Here is a 26,638-nt window from a genome sequence, read left to right as displayed (position 1 = left end):
TTTAGCTGCTCAATGACCAGGCCAATTTTTGAGATACAGCACTGCTTCAATTTAACAATTGTGCAGTTGTGCGCTGTACCCAAACAAAAGTGATGCCCACACACACACACACACACACACACACACACACACACACACACACACACACACACACACACACACACACACACACACACACACACACAAATAGAGATTTCTTTTGGTGGTATTTGCTCACCTCTGCGGTTTTTTTATTTTTTGCACTACACACAAAAGAAGAGCGACAATTTTGAAAAAAAACACACTTCGTTTTCGCTATAATAAATCCCACATTTTAAAAAACATTTTTTTCTTCCTCAGTTTAGGCCGATATGTATTCTTCTGCACATTTTTGGGGGTAAAAAAAAAAGCAACATGCGTATATTGATTGGTTTGTGCAAAAGTTATAACATCTACAAAATAGGGGATAGATTTATGGCATTTTTGTTAGTAGTAATGGCAGCGATCTGCAATTTTGTGGCAGACAAATTGGACACTTGACACATTTTTGGGACCGTTGACAATTATACAGTGATCAGTGCTATAAAAATGCACTGATTACTGTATAAATGTCACTGGTAGGGAAGGTGTTAACACTGGGGGGAGATCAAGGAGTTAACTGTGTTTTAACTGTAGGAGGGATGGGACTGTCAGAGAGAGAGAGAGAGATGGGTGTTCATACTTGGTATGCGCACACGATCTGTCTCTACTCCCCTCAAAGAAATGGGATTTGTGTGTTTACACACACACAAGATCGCAGGTGCTCGGCGGTCATTGCGCCCACTGGGCACTCTCATCGGCTTCAGGCGCGCACGCTCCCCTAGTGGCCAAAAGTAAAACTACGGCGGCTGGTCCAGAAGTGGTTAATAAACATGGCATACTTACCTGCTCTGTGCAGTGGTTTTGCAGAGTGGCCCTGATCTTCCTGTGGAGTCACCCTCTGGTGCTGCTGGCTCCTCTCCCCGCCAAATGCTACCATAGCAAGCACTATGGGGACACTCTAATGCAGGTCTGATCCTGAGCCATGCTGTTTGTCCAATGACAGTGTATTTCGGCCCCACTCTCTGCTCACTGTCTGTGATTGAAAGCGGCAGGAGGAGTTGGCTCTCATGCCTGCCTCCATCTCCAATGATGAATGAGCCGCTGCTCCTGGGCACATTGCTATACAAACACTTTTAAATAAGCTCAGGCAAAGGATGCCGAGACAGCATCCTCACTTCACAATTAAAGTGCATCTACAGTGATTTTTTTTTTTTTCGCTCTCCATGTCCCTTTACTTATCTCTTAAAATAACAGGAACTGAGAGGAAACCTTGCCGAAGTAAGTTTTGATCCCCTCTTAGACACTTGTTGGCAGAACATATACGATCACCTTCTTGTTCTGGCGACAGCCAAAGGCCACATGACATCAAGATTGGGGAGTGGGGTGCATTGGGGCAGGAGCAGCACTGATGACGCTTGGTGCTCTGGATTAGGACAAGCATACACTATAAAAGGATTTGCTTTGTTCATATTTCATGTCAGAAAAACTTCATGGTAGCACAGTTTTTAGAATATATTGTAAGTTAAATCATTTGCTTGCTTTTTGTAGAGTGCAGAAGCAGTAAAGAAAGCACGAAGTTACTTGGAGTTTGTTGAGGACTTTATTCAGGTTCCCAGGAATCTTGTTGGTAAGAATGTTTTGTCTGTGGTAGATGTTTTGACAGTTTTAAATCCTAGGAATTGAGCGATAAAATGTTCTCCATGTTTTATGATAAAACAATGTAACGTGCACCTGCTTAAGAAGGATTGAGTAAATCATTGCTGAGTTGTTTCTGGGACTGGATTACAAATTCTTTTGCTTGCATTATTATTTTTCAGGAAAGGTCATTGGCAAAAATGGTAAAGTCATTCAAGAGATAGTGGATAAATCTGGAGTTGTACGGGTGAGGATTGAAGGAGACAATGAAACAAAGCTACCCCGTGAAGATGTGAGTTTGGCAATATTTTTTATGACAAACTTTATTTAATTTTTTTTATTATTATTTTTCAGTCTGTTAAATTAATTCAACCAAATTATTCTCTGTGGCCTGGCTTGTGTTTATCTCTACAGGGCATGGTTCCATTTGTATTTGTAGGAACAAAGGAGAGCATTGGAAATGTTCAGGTTCTTCTAGAGTATCACATTGCCTACCTTAAGGTAAGTTCAAACTCTTAGCTGATGGCCTTGAGAGTAACTTTGGTGATTTGATAGAAATGCTAATGTTTTTTTACTTGTGCTATTTAAAAAAAATAAAAATAAAACAGGAGGTAGAGCAGCTAAGACTGGAAAGACTTCAAATTGACGAGCAACTTCGTCAAATTGGTATGGGCTTCCGTCCATCATCAAGCAGAGGAACAGAAAAAGAAAAGGGTTACGCAACTGATGAAAGCACTGCCTCTTCGGTCCGTGGAAGCAGATCTTACAGTGGAAGGGGTCGAGGACGTAGGGGCCCAAATTACACATCTGGCTATGGTTTGTCTTCTATTTCTTTGCATTAAGGTTTTTTTCCCCTACACCTTGAATAGTTTGAGCATAGTAATAGGATTCACTATGTAAAAGGCACTAAGAAAATCAACAATTGTGCCTTGGCTACTTTCCCTGGCCGAATACACTGGTTATGCTCAATTTAATCGGTAGGCTGTAGCTTCTGTACAAGGGTCACGCTTCAAGCGCTACAAGTAAGTGTTTAAGGTACATAAATTCTCATTGCCCATAGTAGCCAATCAAATACCCAATTTTTGTGTTTCCATGTCCGTATTGGAGACTGAAAGGGGGAATCTTATTGGTTGCTTTTTCAGATAAAAATATACACTATACCAAAACCTGCTTGCAATTGATCTGATATTTTTGGGCTCCAGTGCGGTGAAAGACTGTACGGAATCCAAAGAGTTTCCTGAAGCATCGTAGAAAGCCACAGGGTAAACACATCAATTCTTTGCCTTTTCTGTGAGCATTACCTTGTGCCTTCTAAATCCATGGATTATCACTTTTTTTTTATATACTTGGTGTCTTTTCACATTTTTGTGATTGCATTTAAAGTGGAAGTCCAGCCTGAGCTCATTCGGCTGGGCTTCTCCTATGGTCTCTTGTCTGCTCTCTGCTGACGTCACACAGATCAGTCGATGCACCGCGTCATCCCGACTCGAAGTTTGGATCCGCCAGGTGCCTGGACTGATAAACATCTTAGCCTCAGTGAGCCGCTGAGACAGCCGCTCCCCACCCCTCCATAGCTCAGCGCTCCAGTGAGCATAGAGGAGCAGAGCAGGAGCGCTGCTGAGTGACAGCAGCACTCCGCTTGGGGAACAGTGAGAACCAAGCTATCGGCGATGTTCGATCACTCAGTTCTCACTGAAGAGTTGATAGGTGGGCAGATGCATCCATCTAGGTAAGTGTGATTTTGGATAAAAAAAAATCCCATACTTCACTTTTAAGCTCGCCCTGAGTTAATTACTGTATTTATCGGCGTATGACATGCACTTCCTGCTCTGAAAATCGGGGAAAATTGTGTTTGTGTTATAAGCCGATCCCTGCTGTCTCTGAGGGAAGGGGAGAGCGCACAGCTCAATTACATAGAGCCACAATCTCCTGTGTACCTGGTGCTCTGTCACGCAAAGCCATGCCTCCTGGCTCCACATTGGGCCACTGTTCTGTCTATCATGAGCAGGGCCTGGAGGCGTAGCTGTGAGTGACTGAGCATCGGCTACACAAGAGATCACGGCTCTGTGTAATTCAGTGGTGCTCGCTCTTCTTCCCGCGGAGACATTTCCTTTTGTGGGAAAAATGTACAAATTGTTTTTCAGTTATTTGGATTCTTTCCTTAACATTGCAGATCCTTTTTTAAATTCAATTTTTTTTGGTTCATCTTTTTTTCCAAGGTACAAACTCTGAGCTGTCCAATCCTTCTGAGACTGAGTCCGAAAGAAAAGATGAGCTAAGTGACTGGTCACTAGCTGGTGAAGATGATCGAGAGAGCCGCCAACAGAGAGACAGCCGAAGGCGCCCTGGAGGCAGAGGCCGAAGTGGATCTGCTGGACGGGGGCGTGGTGGATCTAGGGGTGGCAAATCTTCTATTAGCTCTGGTACCATTTATTACATTTTATTTTGCACTCTAGAAGGTAAATGCAGTGCAGTTTACCACTTCTGTGGAGTCTTTTTCTTGATATTTTGCTTTGAAGACTCCTACTCCTGCTGCAGCAGCTTGCAGTCTGTGCATGTTGCTTGAGTTTACATGGCTAACCAGCAGAAATCTATGGGGCACTACAGCATTAATTCATACCACCAGACCCAAGTGCAGGGAGCAGAAGTCGCAGGTAACCAAGGTTACAGCTAACTGCTTCATTTTCAAACCATGATATCTAGCAAAGCACTTTGCAATGGCAATTATGGCGCACTCCTCCATGGTGCTTTAGACTTCTTTGTGGGGCTTTTATTTAAGGATTATGTTTTAAGTTTCATCTTTTAACAAATTGCTTTTGTAAATAAAGATTTTTTTTTTTTATATTCACAATTATATGTGCAGCCTTTGTCCCTACCTGCCATGTACATTTATGTCTTCAATGCACAAAAGTTGGTTTTCTTAAAAATAAATAAAATGTACAAAAGCCATGATGCCAAACCTGACTAGGCTGTTTTCATCCTCAGTTCTCAAGGATCCTGACAGCAACCCATACAGCTTACTTGACAACACCGAATCAGACCAGACAGCCGATACTGACGCAAGCGAGTCTCACCACAGCACTAGCCGCCGTAGGCGATCACGCAGGAGGAGGACTGATGAAGATGCATCTTTGATGGATGGAATGACTGAATCTGATGCCTCTGTTAATGAAAATGGCTTGGGTATGTTTTTGTGTTGTGATGGTATTCTTTAACTATTTTTCTTACGTAATTTTAAATCCAGTGTACAGATACACAATTGTTTTTTTGCTTTTTTGTATGAGTGATGCAGTACATGTGATTCCCAATTAATTGTATCCTGTAATCTCTTGTTTAACATTCATTTAACAATGTTTTTTTGGTCTTACAGTATTTGTTCTTTTGGATTTTTGAAATATACAGAAAAACAAATCTAAGCCTAAATTTCACCTCACCACTTGGTGGAGTACCCTTTATCGATGTAACTGTTGTCTGTTCATGTGATTGGCTGCCTGCAAATAAGTAGCCCTGGTCACTGGCAATAAGGCATATATAGGGCATTCAATGTATCAACCAAACTTTATAGTTAGCACGTGCAGTTTGATCGATTTCTAGGATATGGCCCCGCTCTTATAGGCTAGAACAGGTGTAGTGTTTTCTCCAGCCCTGATGAGAGATGTTTCTTTTTTTAAATATAGGGAGGGCTAATTTATATGGAAATCATCCTGTTTGTGTGTTTTTTATTTTTTTACAATAGACAACATTTGCACCAGTATAACCTCTTTTAATAGTTGTGAAATTAAGACAATAAAAAAAAAAAAAAAAAAAGACAACAGTAAAGTTAGCCCAATTTTATTTTTTTAATTTTTTTTTATATTGTGAAAGATAATGTTACGCTGAGTAAATTACCCAACATGTCACGCTTCAAAATTGCACCCACTTGTGGAATGGCGTCAAACTTTTACCCTTAAAAATCTCCATAGGCGACATTTAAAAAATTCTACAGGTTGCATGTTTTGAGTGACAGAGGAGGTCTAGGGCTAGAATTATTGCTCTCGCTCTAACGATTGTGGTAATACCTTGCATGTGTGGTTTGACAACCGTTTTCATATGCGGACGCTACTCACGTATTCGTTCGTTTTTGTGTGCGAGCTCGTCGGGATGGGGTGCTTTTAAATTTTTTTTATTTTACTTAATTTTATTTTTTTCACTGTTTTAAAAAGAATTTATAAATTGGGTCACTTTTATTCCTATTACCAGGAATTTAAACATCCCTTGTAATAGAAAAAAGCAAGGCAGGTTCTCTTAAATATGAGATCTGGGGTCAAAAAGTCCTCAGATCTCATATTTGTACTAAAATGCAAAAAAAAAAAAACATTTTTTAAAAATGTGCCTTTTTAAGAGCTATGGACAGAAGTGACATTTTGACCTTGCTTGGTATGGAGACAGGTGGGGGCCATCTTCCCCTCACTCGTCTCTATACCCGTGCACAGACAGATCCCGGACGGCTCTGATAAGCGGCTGCAGAGACCACCATTATTGTGAATAAGACCATCTCCTGAAAAGATGGCTATCTCTGTTGTGGCAGCAGCTGCTGCCATTACCGAGATATCCATCTTCAAAGTGCCGACGTATATGTACAGGAGCCGGTCGGCAAGTGGTTAAACTGGGAGGTGCCTTTCCTCCCTTCCTCTTTCAGGACAGCGCCTGGAGAGAGCGCAGCTCCAGGAAACACTGCAGATCACTTTAAAGACCGGACACTTCCACCATGGCCTCAGTTGTAGTGTTTCCTCCGGCCATGGTGGAAGCGCTGCAGGGAACCAAGGGGTGCTGCGCTCTCTCCAGGTGGGGAGAGTTGGAGGCATACCGTTGTTTGCTGTTTGGACAGACCTGGCCCAGCTTCCTCCCTTCACGTGCGGGGGTCGCACCGGTGTCCGCTCTCCTTCATACCCAGGGGGGTCAGGCCGTGGAGGTTCCTCCCTCCTCTAGACCGGCGGCTGGGTCTGCGGACACGGCCGAGATTCTTATCTCGCGCCGTTCGTTCAGGCTCATGCCTTCCGGGCCCGGATGACGAGTGCGTCATTTCCGGCCGGTGGCGGGACTTCCGACGGTGCGACGCGGCTTCCGGTTCCGGCCGCTGCAACGCAGGGAGAGGGGGCGGTCTCTTCGGCTGACATCAATTCCGGGATTGGCGTGGAATTTAAACAGATAAAAGCGCCCAGACGCCATTGATCCTTGCTGAACGATGGAGGAGGATCAATCGGTGGTGGCAGGAGCAGGAGCCACGATTGTCAGCCAGGCTCAGGTAAGCAGGGGCAGTGGTCTCTGTCATTACTGTTTGAGCCTTGATTGTTTGTTTTCTCCCTTCCTTGCATGGGGAAGCCTGCAGCATTGTTTTCCTATGATGCTATTTAGGAATAATGCTTTCAATGGTTGTTTAGTGAGTCTGTGGGGGGATTCACTGGCTGAAGAGCAAATAGAATGTGAAAATGGTTAATCTGTTCTATTTGGCAGCATATCATCTTTTTTCTATTTTATGTGTATTGTAACTCAGGTTTGGGGTTTTTTCCTTGGTATATTTCAGAAAGCGAAAGAAAAGACCAAACATGTGTCCCCTCCCAACAAGAGGAGGTGCTCATCATGTAGAAACGTACTAAGATTCTTGGACTAAGGTGTTATGCAGGTCCTGCATAAGCGACTTGGTCAAAAAAGCAGCTTCCAATACCCCTGCGTCTCAGCAGGGAGAGCTACTAAGTTAATTCAGGAAAGAATTGTCAGATACCTTTGAATCTTTCCGGTCTTATTTAGACAGACGCCCAGCTGCAGGTAGTGGCTCAGCGTCCCGTTCTCACTCTCCAGCATCTGCATCCGGGGGGGCAGTGACTCGGAGGAGGAGGAACACGGTACGTCCTCGGTTTCAGAGGAGGAGGCAGAGGAAGTAAAGGAGGCTTCTGCTTCTTCATCCCGGTATAAATTATCCTTAGAGGAGGTGGATGACCTGCTTAAAAATATCCACACTACTCTAAATATCACAGAGGATAAGGCCCAACTGTCACTACATGACAAAATGTTTGAGGGTTTGGGCGAGGTGAAACGCAGAGTTTTCCCGGTGCATAAGTTTCTATCCGAAACTGTCAAAAAGGAATGGAGAGACCCTGAGAGGCCTCCTTTCTTTTCCAGGTCCCTCAAACGCAGGTTTCCCTTTGAGGAGGATAGCTCGCAGGTGTGGAACAAGAAACCTAAGCTCGACGCAGCCTTTTCCCAGGTCTCAAGGAATACGGATCTTGCGTTTGAGGACATGGGTATCCTCAAGGATCCTATGGACAAAAGAGCTGATTCCCTCCTAAGGAAGGCCTGGGACTCAACATTGGCAAACCTCAAGCCAGCAATGGCTTCAACTGTAGTAGCCAGAAATTTGGAGCACTGGCTAGAACAGTTAAAAGACCATATTTAGGCAGGAACACCTAGAAAGGACCTGCTTGATACCTTGCCTGTTCTCTTAAAAGCAGTGGGGTATATGGCGGATGCCTCGGCGGAGTCAATTAAGATGTCCACCAGGTCCTCAGCCCTGATAATCTCAGCCCGTAGGGCCTTATGGGTGAAGACATGGACAGGGGATACTGCCTCAAAAGCCAAATTATGCAGTCTTCCGTTCGAGGGAGATTTGGTGTTCGGCCCTGACCTTGAAGCCATTCTGGACAGAACGGCTGACAAGAAGAAGGGTTTTCCTGTTAAAAAGAAGGTGATTCCCCAGAGCACTGAAAATTTTCGTGCTTTTCGAAAAACCTCAGAGACCAAAGAGGCAGGATATAGGAGGCCCTGGAAGCCTCAGAGGAGGGGAAGGGGCAAGTCGGGAGTGTTATTCCGCCCCCCTACCCCGAACCCAAAAAGCCAGTGACGGTCTTCCAGCTGTGGGAGCAAGGTTACAGGCCTTTCTTCCGCAGTGGAAGTCAGTGACAGACAGTCTGTTCATCCTCAAAACAATAGAGGGTTACAGGCTGGAATTCGCTCATCCCCCTCCCGCTCGGTTTTATGTAACCCAGGCTCCTCAGGACTCAGAATAATCTGTAGCCATGATCTCTATATTCTGCAGGAACTGATGCAGCAAAAGGTGATGATGTACGTTCCCCCCAAGGAGATGGGGCTGGGCTGTTACTCACACATTTTCCTCGTAAGGAAACAATCGGGCAAATTCAGATTGATCCTGAATCTGAAGATTTTAAACAAATCGATCAAATACAAAAGATTCAGGATGGATACAATCTTCTCGGTGAAGTCTTCTGATGCCAAACTGTTTTATGGCATCCATAGACTTAAGAGATGCATATCTCCATGTGCCCATGGCCATAGCTTCACAGAAATATCTGAGGTTTGCGCTCAGGACGGGAGGCTCGGTGATACATCTCCAGTTCAGAGCTCTCCCGTTCGGTCTATCCTCATCCCCGAGGATATTTACAAAGATTGTAGCAGAGGCCCTAGCCCCCCTCAGGGTAGAAGGTATATCAATTGTTCCATACTTGGACGACCTTTTAATTTTTGCCAATACTAAACATCTATTGGAAAAAGACCTGGGGAGGACAGTAAGACACTTAGAGGGTCTCGGGTGGCTGATAAACAGGGAAAAATCAAGCATGATTGCATCCCAGTCGATAAAGTTCCTGGGGTACACCATCGACTCCAGACAGGAAAAGATTTTTCTCCCAGTAGAGAAAATAGAAAAAGTTCAGAGTGCTGTGAAGAGGACCCAGACAAACGTGCCTATTTCTGTCAGGGCAGCCATGTCTGTTTTGGGCCTCCTCACAGCATCCATTCCTGCAGTACAGTGGGCACGCCTGCATGCAAGGGAGCTCCAACAGGCAATATTGACGAATTGGTCCTACGGGGAGTCCCTGGAGAAACAATTCAGGATGCCCCCTCGGGTCCAGAGAAAGCTCTGGTGGTGGAGGAATCACTCAAATCTAGACAGGGGTCTACTTTGGTGTTTTCCGGTAGACCGGAGGCTGACTACAGACGCAAGCTCCTGGGGGTGGGGTGCCCACCTGGAAGGGCAGATGGCCCAGGGAAGCTGGACAGTCAGGGAGTCCAGGAGATCCTCCAATTGGAGGGAACTCAGGGCCATCCTGCTCGGATTATGGGCCTTCAAGGAGCTGGTTCAAGGTTTCCATATCCAGATCTTATCCGACAATGCCACAGCTGTATCCTATATAACAAGGCAGGGGAGCACAAGGAGCAGGGTGCTGCTATCCTTGGCCAGCCAGATTCTGTCATGGGCAGAAGGAAACCTGAGGTCCAAATCAGCAGTACACCTCAAAGGGGACCTGAATGTTGTAGCGGATTTTCTGAGCAGGGAAAAAGTTTGGGAATCAGAATGGAGTCTGAACCCCCAAAGTTTTTCAGGATCTGACAGTGAGATGGGGTCTGCCTCAGATCTATTTGCGTCACGGAGCAACACCAAAGTGAGGGCCTTCTTCTCTTTAAACAGGCAAGATCAGGCAAGGGGGCTGGATGCCCTAGCACACCCGTGGGATTTCCGCCTGTGCTACGCTTTCCCCCCTTTTCAAATGATCCCTTTGGTTCTAAAGAAATTGCAGGGGGAATCCACAAGTCTGATTTTAGTGGCCCCCTTCTGGCCCAAAAGGTCATGGTTCGCTACCATACAGAGGATGGCGGTGGGATCCCACTGGGTTCTTCCGCTTCGAAGGGCTCTCCTAACCCAGGGACCTCTTCAGCATCCGAACATCGGGCAACTCAACTTAACCGGGTGGTTACTGAGGAGCAAATTTTAAAGAGAAAAGGGTTATCTGATAAGCTCGTCACAACCCTCTTAGGAAGTAGAAAAGATACTACTAGGTCAATTTATTTTAAAACGTGGAAACATTTTAACTCCTGGTGCCTATCAAAGGAATTCCCTCCCCAGGAGCTTCTTTCGGTTCTTGAATTTCTCCATGAGTGCATGGAACTAGGGTTGGCAGCCAGTACTCTGAAGACACAGGTGGCTGCTTTATCGGTTTTCCTTGAGAGACGATTATCTCAAGAACTGCTTATTAGATTTTTTAAAGCATTGGCCAGAGCTAGGCCTGTACCATTTAAGTTTTTCCCTAAATGGGACCTGTCCTTGGTTCTACAGGCATTGACCAAGGAACCTTTTGAACCCCCAGTAGCAGCGACTATTAGGTTGTGGTCGCTTAAGTTAGTCCTTTTAGTGGCTATTACATCTGCTAGAAGAGTAAGCAAATTACAAGCCTTATCAATAGTGGAGCCTTTCTGTTACATATTCCTAGACCGGGTGGTTCTTAAAACTGACCCGGGCTTCCTACCAAAGGTCTCAACAGCCTTCCATAGGACACAGGAAACCTACCTTTTGTCCTTCACCTTCGAACGCTAAAGAGCAATCTTTTCATAGCCTAGATGTAAGAAGGTGCCTATTGCAGAGATCACAAGTGAGTTTAGGAAGTCAAACTCTTTTCATCGCATTCTCAGGACCACGGAAGGGCTATAGTGCGTCCAAAAATACTATAGCTAGGTGGCTACGAATGGCTATTAGGGAAGCCTATAGTGCATCCGGAGTAGAGCCCCCCCCGCAGGGGTTGTCGCCCATTCCACTCGGGCAGTAGCAACATCCTGGGCGAAAAGAGCAGGGGCCTCTCCGAATCGAATCTGTAAAGCGGCTACGTGGACAAGCTTCTCCACCTTCACCTGCCACTACAGGTTGGACCTGCTTTCAGCTTCAGACCAAGTGTTTGGCAGAAAGGTTCTGCAGGCGGTGGTCCCACCCTAGAGTAAGTACTCCCTTATCTCCAGGTGCTGTCCTGAAAGACGAAGGGAGAAAACCTTAGTTAGACTTACCGGTAATGGTATTTCTACGAGTCTTTCAGGACAGCGCCGATGACCCACCCTAGATTGTATTTGAAAAATGTGGTGTTATTGTTCTGCTTATTTAATTTCAGCATGGCTGGAGGTACTCTGTGAACAACTGAGGCCATGGTGGAAGTGTCCGGTCTTTAAAGTGATCTGCAGTGTTTCCTGGGAAAGTGGGTGGAGCTGCGCTCTCTCCAGGTGCTGTCCTGAAAGACTGGTAGAAATACCGTTACCGGTAAGTCTAACTAGGGTTTTTTTTCTGATCACAAATGCAGAAAGCTGGATTTTTAACACAATGGAAGCGCAACAGACCAGTGTGAATACATACTTAGAATTTAAAGTGATAAGTTTTCCTTGCACTAAAAGGTACCAATAATGGCCGACATATATTCATTTAAATTGATATTAAAACAAAACAAAAATATTTTAAAAAACTTATTTTCGGTTTCAGCATCAAAATTTCCATTCAGTGCACTTCTACATGCAGTGCCACATTTTGTATGTGGCTGTGGGAATGTGTGTAATTTACGTGTACACGCGCATATATGTGAACCCTAGAGTAATGCATGCTAATCCATTTTAGTTCTTTCTGTAAAGCATGACAAAATGGCAAGTGTGTTTTGTACTTTGGAGTGTTTTATTCATGAATTGCTTATGACCGAGGATTTGACTTTTTATTAAAAAAAATAGTAAAGTTTTTTGATGCACTTTACTGTTGCAGATGATAGTGAACAAAAACCCCAGCGACGCAATCGTAGCCGCAGGCGTCGCTTCAGGGGTCAGTCAGAAGATAGACAGCCAGGTAACTGAAGTGGGTGGAATCATTGGTAACTAATCTGCATGAAAATGCACTGCTATTACATCGGGTATTTGTGCAATAAGTGGCAGTGGACAGTTTAACATGCTGTATGAAAATAAAACCTTATTAGTAACTTGTAATTCCTGACCTAATTACTAAAAATTGTTACCACTCACAAGTGGAATTACTTAAATTTCTGTCTTAGTTACCACTCTGCTTTGCAGTATGTTTTTATATTGGACAGTACTAATATCATGATAATAGTACAAATGAAGTAAGTCAAATCTATTATGCGTATGTGTGTGTTTTTTATAGATTGCTCATAACCTGCACATTATTAAATGTACTGATATTTTTAGTGCAGTTTGTTTGCCTGTGGTCACTTTTATTATACTTGGTTAGTTAAATGTTTAACTTTTTTTGTTTTTACACATATTATAAACTGTAATTGCTTTACAGTTACAGTGGCAGACTATATCTCCAGAGCTGAGTCACAGAGCCGACAGAGAAACCTCCCGAAAGAAGCATTGGCTAAGGGCAAAAAAGAAAAGGTAGGCTGTGTAACTTGCTGTGAAGAATGCATTTTAGAGATCAACTACTGGCAAGTCGCGGAATTCTGAAGTCATTTGCAATTAGTTGCTATAAGTCAATTCAGGCAATCAGGCTAGGCCTTACCCTCCGAGCAAGGCTGTGGATGAATAGGGGGGGACTGGTATCTGCATGAGGTTTTCCAACTTCCCCCTCTTCTCTAGTGTTATCTGTGAACCACTGCCCCAATGACAGTTACAGCCGGCACTTTGTATTTTGGGTGAGATCTCTTATGCACATGTGCTTTTGTTTGCCTGGATTGACTTCTATCATCAACGGGTGGATACTTTTTCTTTGTGAATGGAACATTCTAAATTTATTTCTACAGACATCTACCTAACCTTTGAAATATTTAGTCAACCACTTGTATGCCTTTTTATGGTTGCTTTCAAGTGTCGGAATATCACATGCTGTAAGACATAAGCAATTTACTTTCAGTGCTGTGTATTTTCTGCTGTAAAGTGGTTGTAAAGCTTGCTTAGCCGTCATGTAGGTAAAATGACTATCTCTTAAACGTGCACCGTTTAGGAGATATTCACCCTGCATGTAGCCGGTGACGTCAGCGGCATGTGCACTCAGGTCCAACCCTCAGAGCTTCTTGCCGGAACCGAGGGCTCCCGCGCGTGACATCATGGCTCCGGTCCCTCGCCTCGCCGGCTAGCCCGCAATCCCGGAAGAAAGGTCGGGCGAAGATGTAAGCCCTCTCACCGGTGAGCGGTTTACTACCAATTTAAAGCGAAACTTCACCCAGAAGGGGAAATTTGGCTTTAAGGCAACCTCCCCCACACCTCATTAACATTTGCCCTTTTTATCAGGTGGGGAAGTGGGTACCTGGTTTTGACAAGTACTCACTCCCACTTCTGTCTGGATCGCTTATACCGCACGGTAAGGCTGTATTCACAATATAGGATTTTGTGAACATGCAAAAACCACTTGTCACACTTGCAGCAGAACAGATGCGTGTTTTTTGTACAAATAAAAAAAATAAAAAGCTGCAGGTAAACCCATGAGCTTGCTTGCAGTGGGCTGCTCTATGCATATGGATCGACAGTGCCCAAAGACATATATGCGTGCATGATTTTACAGGCTTTCAGCAAACGCTATAATGTAAATGCAGCCCAACACAGATCTTGCCCAACCTCTCACTGTTACTTGGGAAGAAGCAATATGAATTTTTGTTGTCTCCGTATTGTATGTGTTTGCAGGCTCTAGAAAGGAAAATATTTAAGGCCCTGTTTACACTACTGTGAGTTGTGCGACTTGACACGTGAAGTCACGTAACAGGTCAAAGTCTACGAATTTCAATGGTCTCCGTTCTAACTGTTGCGACTCAAGTTGCAGCGCCTCCAAAAAGGTTTTTGCACTACTTTGCTCCGACTTGTTCTCACAGGTCACATGACGTTGCATTGCAAAGTCGCAATGTTAATCGTGCCACTTTGGGTCGAAATAGTGGAAACCTAGTCTTAAGATGTCTGGGGAGTTGTAAGCTAATCTTTAGATACATTAACCACTTCAGCCTCCAACATTTCCAGGTTAAAGGGATAATACCGAGATGATGCTGGCAGCTACAGGCATCATATTGGTGTAGTGGCTTATTAGCCGCTGTATTGCTTTTACAGGTGGCAGAAGTAGGTCCCCTCCTGCCATCCCACTGGGGGGAGCCCAGAACTGAAGCTGGCGATTCTGTCGGCTAATCGCAGAGATGACCGAGGACTGGAACATGTCCAATCATCATGGTCTAAGAATTTGGAAGCAAGTATTTTGTCACTATTGGTTTTAGTCTAATGTAAAAAAAACAAATTGGCTAGTGTATCCGCCAACAGTCCACATTCCATCAGTGGAAAAATGGAATGTGTATCTTTCATTAAGCCCCCTGTGCTTTATTTCGATCTGTTTGGTTATCTCTGCCCTGCAGCCACCACTGTTTGAACCCATCAGGGATATTCCCTTATATAACCTCTCCTGCAAAGTAGACATTTTGGTTGCTATCCTGTCTGCCAGACATGTCTTTGAGTTGACATCTTTCATCTGTAAAGGAGCCGTTCTCGTACTTTGCAAAGACAAAGTTTTTAAGATCAAAACCATCCTTTCTTCCCAAGGTGGTATTCAAGGGAAATTTGTGTAGACTTATTCAGTTGGTCTACCTCAATCCTACAGATTGATTAGACAGACTGATTCCTATTTTATTCTGTCCTCAAGGACACCCTGCTTCAAAGTCCACCCGACAGGAGATCAATAGGAAATCTAAATTGCTATAGCTTGCATTCTCCTCCTGCGCTATTAAATGCCCATTTCACCAGTTTCCTGAGCATTTCATCAACCCTCTAACACAGCTGTGTAAAGCCTGATTGAATAAAGGTGTGTATTTACGCTGCTTAAAACAGATTGCCTAATTATATGACCAACCTCTGGTATTGTGTGAACATAATCATAGGTGCTTAACCACTTGCCGCCCGCCCTATAGGTAAATGACGGCTGCAAAGTGGTTTCAAAATCCTGACCGGACATCATATGACATGATCAGGATTTTGAGCCGCTGGGCGCACATCGCGGCGATCGTTGTTGCGGGGTGTCAGTCTGACACCCTGCAACTATGATCTCGGTAAAGAGTCTCAGACGGAGACTCTTTACCACGTGATCAGCCGTGTCCAATCACGGCTGATCAGTGTAAATGTCAGACGCGAGTAGAGGAGAGCCGATCGGCTGCTCCTCTGACAGGGGGGGGTCTGTGCTGATCATTTTATTTGTTTAGCAAAAAATAAAAACTGTAGAGGGGATCAAATACTAGAGGTCGACCGATATGGGTTTTTCTCTGGCCGATGCCGATATTTAGAAATGGCGGCCGATATATGATGCCGATTTTTTTTTTATTTTTTTATTTTTTTTTTTTTTATTTTTTTTTTTTTTGGGCCGATATGTTAGGTCGATTTTATTTATTTTTAATCCCCCTTGATCTATCGCACCTTTCCCACTGGGGCGTTTTTCAGGTGCTTTTGGGCTAAAAATAGCGCCTGTAAAGTGCCTGCAAAATGGCTCCCCTGCAGTCTGCGTGAAAGACGGAGTGCTTTGACACTGAGGCGATGCGCTGGCAGGATCTTTAAAAAAAAAAAGTCCTGCAAGCAGCACGTTTGGAGTGGTGTATACCACTCCTCCACCACTCCTGCCCATTGATATGAATGGGCACCACTGCCGAAGCGCATGCAATGCGATTTGGCAGCGGTGCTTCATGGGCGCATTTAACCTCTTCCTTGGCCGCTAGCTGGGTTATATGTGCCCCACTAGCAGCCAAATAGCACCGCTAAAATGATGGTAAAGAGCCGCTAAAACTTGCGTTTTACCATCAACGCCTGCCCGCTCCAGTGTGAAAGCAGTCTTCATAAGTGATACAGAAAATTTCTTACATTTAAACATTTATTAAACAAAACAAACCTCCAATCAGTTTACTTGTATGTATGATTTAGATAAAAAAAAAAAAAAAACTATATATTAAATAAAAACAGGTAGTCAAAACTTTTGGACAAAAAAAAAAAAATGGGCTAACTTTACTGTTTTTATTTTTTTATTTTTTAAATGGTGTATTTTTTTCCCAAAAAAATGCATTTGAAAGACCTCTGTGCAAATGCCGTGTGACATAAAATATTGCAACAACCGCTATTTTATTCCCTAGGATCTCTGCTAAAAAAATATATATCATTTTTGGGGGGTCTAAGTGATTTTCTGGCAGAAAATACAGGATTTTTACTTGTAAGCAACAAGTGCCAGAAAAGATTTAGTCTTTAAATGGTTAAACTGAGAACTCTACACACTGAGATGACTTCATTCATTCAAGTGTAAACATTGTATCATTTTGTTCTTTTCTTGGCAGGCTGCCCAGAGAGGAGGAAAGACGTTTCTATGATGACTCAGTCAACTTGCACTGACTTCTATACAGAAGTCATCTCAAAGTCCCGCTGTAGTTCTAAATCTGTAGTTCTAAATCGGCTTTTTATCAGCACAATCGGCCGATGCCGATTATTTAAAAAACGGCAAATATCGGCCGATATATCGGTCGACCTCTATCAAATACCACCAAAAGAAAGCTCTATTTGTGGGAAAATTTTGATAAAAATTTCATTTGGGTACAGTGTAGCATGACCGCGCAATTGTCATTCAAAGTGCGACAGCGCTGAAAGCTCAAAATTGGTCTGGGCAGGAAGGTGTTTAAGTGCCCTGTATTGAATTGGTTAAACATAGAAAATCTCTATTATCATCAAAATCATATTCATACAACATAATCCCCTTATACACTTAATGACATAAAAAAATCCAAAAAGTGAAAAAAAACGGAAAGTAGCAATCCCCCATAAGCTATGCTCCAATTAAAACGTGTTGCTGTTTAGTGCCCTTCACCGTTATAAATGTTGTGCTTCCACCAGCTAAAATGCTCGCTCACCTTGCAGGTGGATCTATAAATGAATGCAGATCAAACCGGCTTTTAGGACAACAATCCTACCTATAGAACGATTGAGTACATAGTTGAAAAGGGTGAATTGCCTTGAACTGTAGCACATAGTTTGAGGGAGTGCTACTTTCAATTCATTGCTGTTTTTCGTGTTTTGGAAGCACCTGTGTGGCAGTGGAGCACATAGTTTACACAGGTGAAGAGCCCTCAACACTTGCACCTTTTTTTTTTTCTTTTATTGTGCATCATGGAACACAGAGCCAATAGTAGTTACTATGTGGGTTATAGGCTACCTTCAGGTGATGGACACTGGCACACCCTAGGACAAGAAGACCACTCCCTATTTAACTCCTCCCACTACTGGGAGTACCTCCAGTTTTTTTTCGCCAGTGTCTTAGGTGTTGGTCACGTGTAAAAGATGCGCTGTGCTCGACTGGAATATTCCTTGCTGGGGTTGGCTATGCAATTGGATCCATTCAAAGGGTCTTTTCAGGCTGAATTGAATGGTACTCTCGTGGTGGAAGAAACAAGGTTTAGCCCTTAACGCTTCTCTTTTTAGAGAGCTGATCCCCAGGATTCAGTGCTTTGGTTTTTTTTCAGCCATAAAGTTTTCCTGGCAGGGTGCTTTTTGGGTCCAAGAGTGTGGTCCCCTGATAGAGGCCCTGATTCCTGAAGTTAAACGGAGCCCACCGTGAGGTGTGAAGATTGGGTCTGTTGGTTTTACCACAGAATCCCTGCAGTGGGAAAGGCAAGTGGAGATGTCTAAGGAATTTTAAATGCTCTTTTGAATTGTCTCCCTTTTTAAAAAGTAAATGTCATGCCTAAAGGTCAACACTGAGAAGTGTATAGACGGTGGTCCCCATGCAAGAGCAGGGATTTGGGTTTTATTATTCAAACCTTAACACAGTGCCAAAACCAAATGGAGATGTCAGACCCATTCTGGATCTCAAAGATCTAAACCGGTTCCTGAATATCTGCTGTTTCCGTATGGACTCAATCCAATCAGTAGTCTCCATCCTACAAGGAGGAGAACTTCTGGCGTCAATCGACATCAAGGATGCATACCTCAATGCGCTGAATTTCCCCACTGGCCAGAAATATCTACGCTTCGAGGTAGAAAATCTTAATTTTCAGTTAGCAGCTCGAGTGTTTACAAAGGTCCTGGTCCCTCCTCTGGCCAGATTAAGGGCCCAAGGTATAATGATTATAGCGTACCTAGACAATCTAGTCTTGATAGACCAGCCGGTAGCCCGCTTAGACCAAAGTATGATCACAGTCAACTACCTTGAATGCCTAGGTTGGATTCTCATCCTAGAGAAATCCTCCTTAAAACCATCAAGGAGATTAGAATACTTGGGTCTGGTTATAGATACAGCCCAAAAAAGGGTATTCTTTCCCCAGGCAAAGATCAGTGCCATAAAGGAACTGATTCAGGTGGTCGAGGCAAATAAGAATCCTTCCATTCGACTGCATGAGGTTGTTGGGAAAGATAGTGACTTTGTTCGAGGCTGTTCCTTATGCTCAGTTTCATTCGAGCCTGCTGCAAAGTGGTATCCTATCGGCTTGGAACAAGAAGGTCCAAGCGCTAGCTTTCCCAATGTGTCTGCCTCCAAGGGTGTGCCGGAGCCTCAGTTCTTGTGGCCCAGAAGAACCTGTTATGCAGACATGAGAATGGCGGAAGGGGAACCATGGACCCGACCACCACATCCAGACCTTCTCTCAAGGTCCGGTATTCCACTCTACCTTACAAACGCTAAATTTAACCGTTTGCCTATTGAGGCCCGCATTCTGAATACGCATGGGCTTTCAGGTTCTGTGGTATCTACCTTGATTAATGCAAGGAAATCATATATTATAGAATCTGGAAGGTATATGTCTCCTGGTGTGAATCCAGGGGTTGGCACCTCAGGAAGTATGTAGAATCCTTGACTTTTTGCAGATGGGGTTAGAGATGAAGCTGGCCTTGAGTACTATCAAAGGCCAGGTCTCGGCCTTATCGGTATTGTTTCAATGACCTCTTGCTTCGCATTCTTTGGTTTGTAGTTTTATTCAGGGGGTAACGCAGCTTAATCCTCCAGTTAGGTCACCTCTGAACTCTTGGGACTTGAATTTAGTTCTGTTGGCGTTGCAGAAACATATATATATATATATATATATATATATATATATATATATATATATATATATATATATATATATAATTCACGTCCTCATCCTAATTTTCTACCGAAGGTAGTGTCAGGTTTTTATTTAAACCAGGATATTATTCTATGTGGTGAGAGCAGTCAGTCTACTTGAAGGCGACTGCTCAGATTCGAAGAACTGATGTTTTGTTTGTGTTGCCTGAAGGTCCTGAAAGAGGACAGGCAGCATCGATATCTACTATTTCTAAATGGATTCGGCAAGTAATTGTTCAAGCTTATAGTTTGAAGAGGAAGATTCCACCTGCTCAAATCAAAGCGCACACTCCACTAGGGCTGTTAGTGCTTCGTGGGCAGTGCATCACCAAGCCTCCATGGCTCAAATCTGCAAGGCCACAACTTGGTCTTCAGTCCATACATTTACCAGATTCTATCAGGTGGATGTAAAAAGGCGTGATATATTACCTTTGGGCGAAATGTGTTGCAAGCAGCAGTATAAGTCTTCTAGTCTCATGGTGCCCTACTTTTGTTTGTGTCTCTCTCCCCTCAGTTGGCATTGCCCTGGGACATCCCACATAGTAACTACTATGGCTTTGTGTCCCGTGAAGTACGATAAAGAAAATAGGATTTTTATAATGGCTTACGTGTAAAATCCTTTTTTTGGAGTACATCACAGGACACAGAGGTCCCTCCCCTCTTCTAATACACGTATATTGCTTTGCTACAACAACTGAAGCACTCCCATTAGTGGGAGAGGTTATATAGGGAGTGGACTTCTTGTCTAGTATGATATTTTTGTTACCAAAAGTAACCCCTATGCCTTCCTGGTGTTCTATACTGGGACTTTTTTGTATTCTTGGCCTGTGTTTTACAGGAAAGTCAAAATTCCTCTTTAAAATCCTGAGCAGTTGAATTTCATCACAAAGTACAGTATCTCACAAAAGTGAGTAGTACACCCCTCACATTTTTATAAAAATATTATATCTTTTGGTGTGACGACACTGAAGAAATTATACTTTGCTACAATGTAAAGTAGTGAGAGTACAACTTGTATAACAGTGTAAATTTGCTATCCCTTCAAAATAACTTCACACACAGCTATTAATGTCTAAACCACTGGCAAAAAGTCAAATTGTGTCGCCACCATTATTTTCCAGCACTGCCCTAACCCGCTTGGGCATGGAGTTCACCAGAGCTTCACAGGTTGCTACTGGATTCCTCTTCCACTCCTCCATGATGACGTCACGGAGCTGGTGGATGTTAGAGACTTTGAGCTCCTCCACCTTCCATTTGAGGATGCCCCACAGATGCTCAATAGTTTCTGGAGACATGCTTGGCCAGTCCACCACCTTTTACCCTCAGCTTCTTCAGCAAGGCAGTGGTCGTCTTGGGGGTGTGTTTGGAGTCATTATCATGTTGGAATACTGCCCTGTGGCCCAGTCTCCTAAGGGAAGGGGGATCATGCTCTGCTTCAGTATGTCACAGTACATGTTGGCATTCATGGTTACCTCAATGAACTGTAGCTCCCCTGTGCCTGCAGCACTAATGCAGCCCCAGACCATGACACTCCAACTGCCATGGTTGACTGTAGAAAAGACACCCTTGTACTCCCCACCTGGTTGCCGCCACACAGTTAACACTATCTGAATCAAATAAGTTTATCTTGGCCTCATCAGAGCACAGGACCTGGTTCCAGTATTCCATGTCCTTTGTCTGCTTGTCTTCAGCAAACTGTTTGCGGGCTTTCTTGTGCGTTATCTTCCTTCCTTCTGGCACAACAGTCATGCAGACCAATTTGATGCAGTGTACGGTCTGAGCACTGACAGGCTGATCCCCCCCCACCCCTTCAACCTCTGCAGCAATGCTGGCAGCACTCATACATCTAATTCCCAAAGACAACCTCTGGATATGACACTGAGCACATGCACTCAACTTCTTTGGTCGACCAAGGCGAGGCCTGCTCGGAGTGGAACCTGTCCTGTTAAACCACTATATGGTCTTGGCCACCGTGCTGCAGCTCAGTTTCAGGGTCTTGGCAATCTTCTTATAGCCTATGCCATCTTTATGTAGAGAAACTCTTCATTTTTCAGATTCTGAGTTTTTTTGCCATGTAGCACTTCCAGTGACCTGTTTGAGAGAGAGCGATAACACCAAATGTAACACACCTGCTCCCCATTCACACCTGGGACCTTGTATCACATGACACCGGGGAGGGAAAATGGCTTATTGGGCCCAACTTGGCCTTTTTATTTCTAATTTAGGGGTGTACTTGCTTTTTTTGCCAGCAGTTTAGACATTAATGGCTGTGGTGAGTTATTTTGAGGGGACAGCAAATTTACACTGTTATACAAGCTGTACACTCACTACTTTACATTGTAGCAAAGTTGTCACATTAAAAGATGCAATAAAATTACAAAAATTTGAGGGGTGTACTCACTTTGGTGAGATACTGTACTTGGTTGTGACACAACAGAGGAAAGAGGCACAGTTTGGTTGCTCTATCCTGCAAAAAAAAACTGACCTAATATTTAGCACTCGTTTAATAATCACATTAATACACACTGCTGGGTTCACAGAGGGGAAATTAATACTGAAGTAGCTTCATGGGAGTAAGCGAAAGAAATATCTCTTTCCACCAGATGCTCTTGTAGTTAAAGTAGAGCTAAATTCTTCCAGCCAAGGAAACTGTAGCCTCTATTTGAGCGGCAATTGTCATTGTGCTGCACATCATCAGCGATAACAAAAGCCATTTGATGACATGACACTTACTAGTGTGCCTACGTTAGCTCTTAAGTAAACTGTACAGCCCCATGTACACAGGGCATCTGCTTAGCCTACCTGAATGCCTTTTGCATTTTTATTATTTTTTTCATTTAGCCTGTTATTGCTTCTGTGTGCATGGACACATGAGCAAACATAGAGGTGCTTTTAGAGGATGGGGGAAAAATAAACCCACGCCAGACACCGGTAAAAATTGTGTCTTTTTAAGCCCAATGTGTGAGGCCTAGCAGTTATCATTGAAGACATTTCTTGAAGGTAACGGTTTTGAAAAAATTTGAATCGTTGAGTTTAGTTCTGCTTTAAAGTGATTGTAAAGTCTCCCTTTAAAAAATAAAATAAAATAACAAACATGTTATGCTTACCTCCTCCTCTGTGTAGTTCATTTTTGCACAGAGCAGCCCTGATCCTCTTTTGGCGTCCCTCCCTCCTGACGAGTACCCCCATAGACCAGAAGCTTGCCATGGTGGGCACTCAAGCCCAGTGGCAGCCCTGTGTGTCCATTCAGACACAAATCTGCCATTCAGCCCTGCCCCCTCTCCCCCCTGATTGTCTAACTAACTTTGACAGCCGTGGGAGCCCATGGCGCCACGGCTGTGCCCCAGCCAATCGGGGGGGTGTGTCCCATCCCAGACAGCCGAGGGAATCGTAGACATCACTTGATAGAGAAGGGGCTCAGGGTAAGTGTTGGGGGCTGCTGCTACACACAAGTTTTTTTTTTTTTTTTTTATCTTAATGCATAGAATTATTTATTCCTGAATTTTACTTCTCTTGCTTGCTCTGATTACGTTTTTTTAAATTTTCCAGGTAAAAGATGTAATTGAAGAACACAGTCCTGCAGAAAAGGTTACAAATGGCCCTCGAGGGTCCTCTGGCGACAGTGCTTCAAAGTCTCAGACACCAGCCCCAGAAAGAAAAGATGGAAGCAACCAAGAAGCCATACTGAACGGGGTGTCCTAAAATGGAGTTTCCTAGTTTACAGTTCCTTTACATTACATTTTACAATAGTGCTTGTACAAGCTTGCCAAAGATAGATTAAGGATCGCCAGTCTTTACACCACACTTTCAGTTCCTCCATTTGGAATAAAGAAAGGGGAGGGATCCTGATACACATGTTAAACATAAGTTGATACCTACTGTGTTCTAAATACATCATCAGATGTGCCTTGAGATAGTATACAAAACATTAAAGAAAAAAAAAGTAAAAAAAAAAAAAAAGTGCTGGCTAAAGGAAATGTTTTGTTTTCAAATATAGCATTGAATTGGGGAGATCCTGCATAATATTTGTTCTGAAAGCATTAGCTGCTTTTGTTACATTTTTAATAATATGCAACCACTTCTTCACCTGAGGAAAAACTAGAAAATGCAGTCTAAACGTATTTTGCACTGAACTGTAACTTCTCCATTGGTTAGGTCTGGAAACTGGTCGTTTTAATACATGTTTATTTTTTTTTTTTCTTTATTTTTTATTAAAAAAAAAAAGCTGTATGGAGGAAACTGCAGACCACTGGAACAGACAAATACTCATCTGCAGCTATTGGCAGTGACTGTTCTTCATTGGGGCTTTGTTTGGTTTATTTATTAAACTGTACAGTATTTAAAAATCAAACATTGCTATAAACACTAAACCGAACGTAGTCATGTCCACAAAGGTATAATCCTAACTACTGATGAAAAGATCAATTTCCAGAATGTTTCTCCTGTATAAAACTGCATATGTTAGTCCTTAGTATGGTATTTTTATTTTTGTTTTGGTTGTTTGATGTGCAATATGTTTTTGTATGCAGGTAGTAAAAGAAAAAAAAAAATAAACTTTGATCTTCCATTTTTGATTATCTGCCTAGTTTCCTATGGGGATGATATGATAAATTCTTAAAGCTGAACTCCAGGCATATATATATATTAAAAAAATTATGTGTAAAATGTCAATGTATTTTTGAATGCAACAGGTGTAAAGAAAATTAGTATTTGCCTTTTTTTCCTCTTTTAAGCCACTTTTAATCCCCTGCCTAGGAGCGCTTGGGCATGGAAGGGCCAGTAGTAGGATCTTGTTGGTCTCTCTGCTGACAGAGAACCTTTTAACAAAAATGCGCAGTGTGGTCTCTTCAATGTGCTGCTATTTTAATGTACAATCTGCAGGCTGGTTGTATGTACTTGGCCAAAATCTTCTGCAGTGCTGTTCCGAAGGCTTGGCTATGCTGCCTGGTAGGGGTGCCTGGCTCACAAAACAGGCTGCAGAAAATTACTGTTCCTTTGGCAGTTAAATCTGTTCCAGAATGTTAATCGTGTATTTAGCTGCCTACCAGGAGTTCAGCTTTAACCCCCTCAGTTACGTAGACATCCAGCAAAGGGAAGGTTAAAAATGTGTGTATACATAATGACCTCTGATTGAAAAAATGTGATCACAGTTGACCAGTTTTGAGATTTTAAGTACTTGATAAAATTTGCAAGAAGTAATGACAAATTATGATTCCTTTTTTGTACTATACAGATTTCCTTGATTTTACATCACGTGTCATAATTAACCATGGTTTTTGGTTCTGCTGATGTTGGCCACAAATACTGAGGGCCCAAATACATAACTGGACAGAAATCCAAGAAATAAACATCTTTCCAGCACATACTTTTCAAGCATATCTTGTCTGCTTCTTTTTCATTTCTCACACTTCCGCATACAGCCTTTTTATCTTTCATCAGTGCTTTGTGACTTTTCCTTTTCTTGCTTTTTTGTGATTTGTGGTTCAGAAAAGCTTAGTGATTGTACACTTCAGACATGAAATATGAACAAAGCATATCCTTCTATAGTGTTTACTTGTCTCAAGAGAACTAAGTGTCAATTCTTCTTGTTGCCTCGTTCCTCTGCTATCAGCATGAATCACTTCTGACAAGTTTTCCCGACACCGATAAAAATGGTGACGGGGGAGGGATCTCCAGCTGATTGACAGCATCAGCCCTTTTCCTGTGTGTTATGTGAAGGGGGTGTGTCCCCCTCCATTCTTCCAGTCTTCCCTCCATTCAGCTCTTACAGTGATGAGGAAAAAAAATATTTGATCCCCTGCTGATTTTGTATGTTTGCCCACTGGCAAAGAAATGATCAGTCTATAATTGTAATGGACAGAATAACAACAACAAAAAATCCCGAATAACCCTTTTCAAAAATGTTATAAATGGATTTGCATTTTAATGAGTGAAATAAAATATTTGACCTCTTTGCAAAACATGACTTATTATTTGGTGGCAAAACCCTTGTTGGCAATCAGAGATCAGACGTTTCTTGTAGTTGGCCACCAGGTTTGCATACATCTCAGAAGGGATTTTGTCCTGCTTCTCTTTGCAGATCCTCACCAAGTCATTAAGGTTTTGAGGGTAACATTTGGTAACTCGAACCTTCAGCTCCCTCCACATATTTTCTATGGGATTAAGGTCTGGAGACTGGCTAAGCCACCCCAGGACCTTAATGAGCCACTCCTTTGTTGCCTTGGCTGTGTGTTTGTGCATTTGGTAGCTGCAGCTTGGCACTGCATGCTGTTGCTCAATCTGTCATCTATTAGCGCCCCTAGATCCTTCTCCACCCAGTGAATATTTTTCATTCAAATGTTTTTTGCCCCCAAGTGCAAAACTGCATTTCTCCACATTAAACTTTTAACATTTCCTGATGTGAGTTTATTACTCTGCTTATCTTTGTGTCATCTGCAAAGATAACCAGAGTATTGGTCCCAAGACTGAGACTGAACTAGTTCTCTCATACTCTATATCATTTATGAATATGTTGAATAGAATTGGTCCCAAGACAGAACCTCAGGGTTACCCACTCACCACTCCAGACCAGTCTGAGTACATGTTATTTATCACTACCCTTTGGACCTTTCCCTGTAGCCAGTTTTTTACTTGAGCACAAACCCTATGATCCAAGCCTGCAGACCTCAGCTTGTAAATTTATTGTTTTTGGGAACTGTATCATATGCTTTAGCAGTCCAGATATACCACATCCGCAGGCCTCCCTCTATCTAGATGGCAGCTTACTTCCTCGTAGAATGTTAGCAGATTGGTCCGGCAAGAATGTCCTCATAAACCCATGATGATCACTACTGATACTCTTCTCCTCAGTAAAGCTTTGGATATCATCCCCTCCAATAATTTGCCCACTATTGATGTTAGGCTGACTGGCCTATAATTCCCAGGAATATGTCTCTGCCCTTTTTTGAATATTGGTACCAAGTTGGCTTTTCTCCAATCAGCTGGTACCAATCCTGTCATTATGCTGTCGACAAAGATTAGGAGCAATGGCCTGGCTATAACTTGCGAGTCCCTCAGAACTCAGTCAAGTTTAAGCCATCTGGTCCTGGTGATTTATTGGTC

At 43.1% G+C, this 26,638-nt stretch overlaps 1 protein-coding gene across 2 annotated transcripts in view; it reads left to right on the top strand.

Annotated features, from left to right (window-relative positions):
* The window catches only part of FXR1 (FMR1 autosomal homolog 1), a 96,411-nt gene extending 72,768 nt beyond the window's left edge, over window positions 1-23,643 (top strand). Inside the window, exons 9-17 of one of the 2 annotated variants that reach the window (XM_077487908.1) lie at window positions 1,609-1,687; window positions 1,878-1,987; window positions 2,110-2,196; window positions 2,304-2,511; window positions 3,915-4,118; window positions 4,681-4,878; window positions 12,254-12,334; window positions 12,791-12,882; window positions 23,087-23,643. In XM_077487908.1, coding sequence (XP_077344034.1) covers window positions 1,609-1,687; window positions 1,878-1,987; window positions 2,110-2,196; window positions 2,304-2,511; window positions 3,915-4,118; window positions 4,681-4,878; window positions 12,254-12,334; window positions 12,791-12,882; window positions 23,087-23,239 — 1,212 coding nt within the window. In that variant the 3' untranslated portion in view covers window positions 23,240-23,643. The remainder of the gene's footprint in view (window positions 1-1,608; window positions 1,688-1,877; window positions 1,988-2,109; window positions 2,197-2,303; window positions 2,512-3,914; window positions 4,119-4,680; window positions 4,879-12,253; window positions 12,335-12,790; window positions 12,883-23,086) is intronic. The other variant, XM_077487909.1, reaches the window with a different exon arrangement.
* The last annotated feature ends 2,995 nt before the right edge of the window (window positions 23,644-26,638 follow it).

The sequence above is a fragment of the Lithobates pipiens genome, unplaced genomic scaffold (assembly GCF_037356315.1).
Source record: "Lithobates pipiens isolate NorthernLeopardFrog02 unplaced genomic scaffold, aLitPip1_a1.2 Scaffold_18, whole genome shotgun sequence".
NCBI classification, from domain to species: Eukaryota; Metazoa; Chordata; class Amphibia; order Anura; family Ranidae; genus Lithobates; species Lithobates pipiens.
This window is presented reverse-complemented; position numbering and strand designations above follow the sequence as displayed.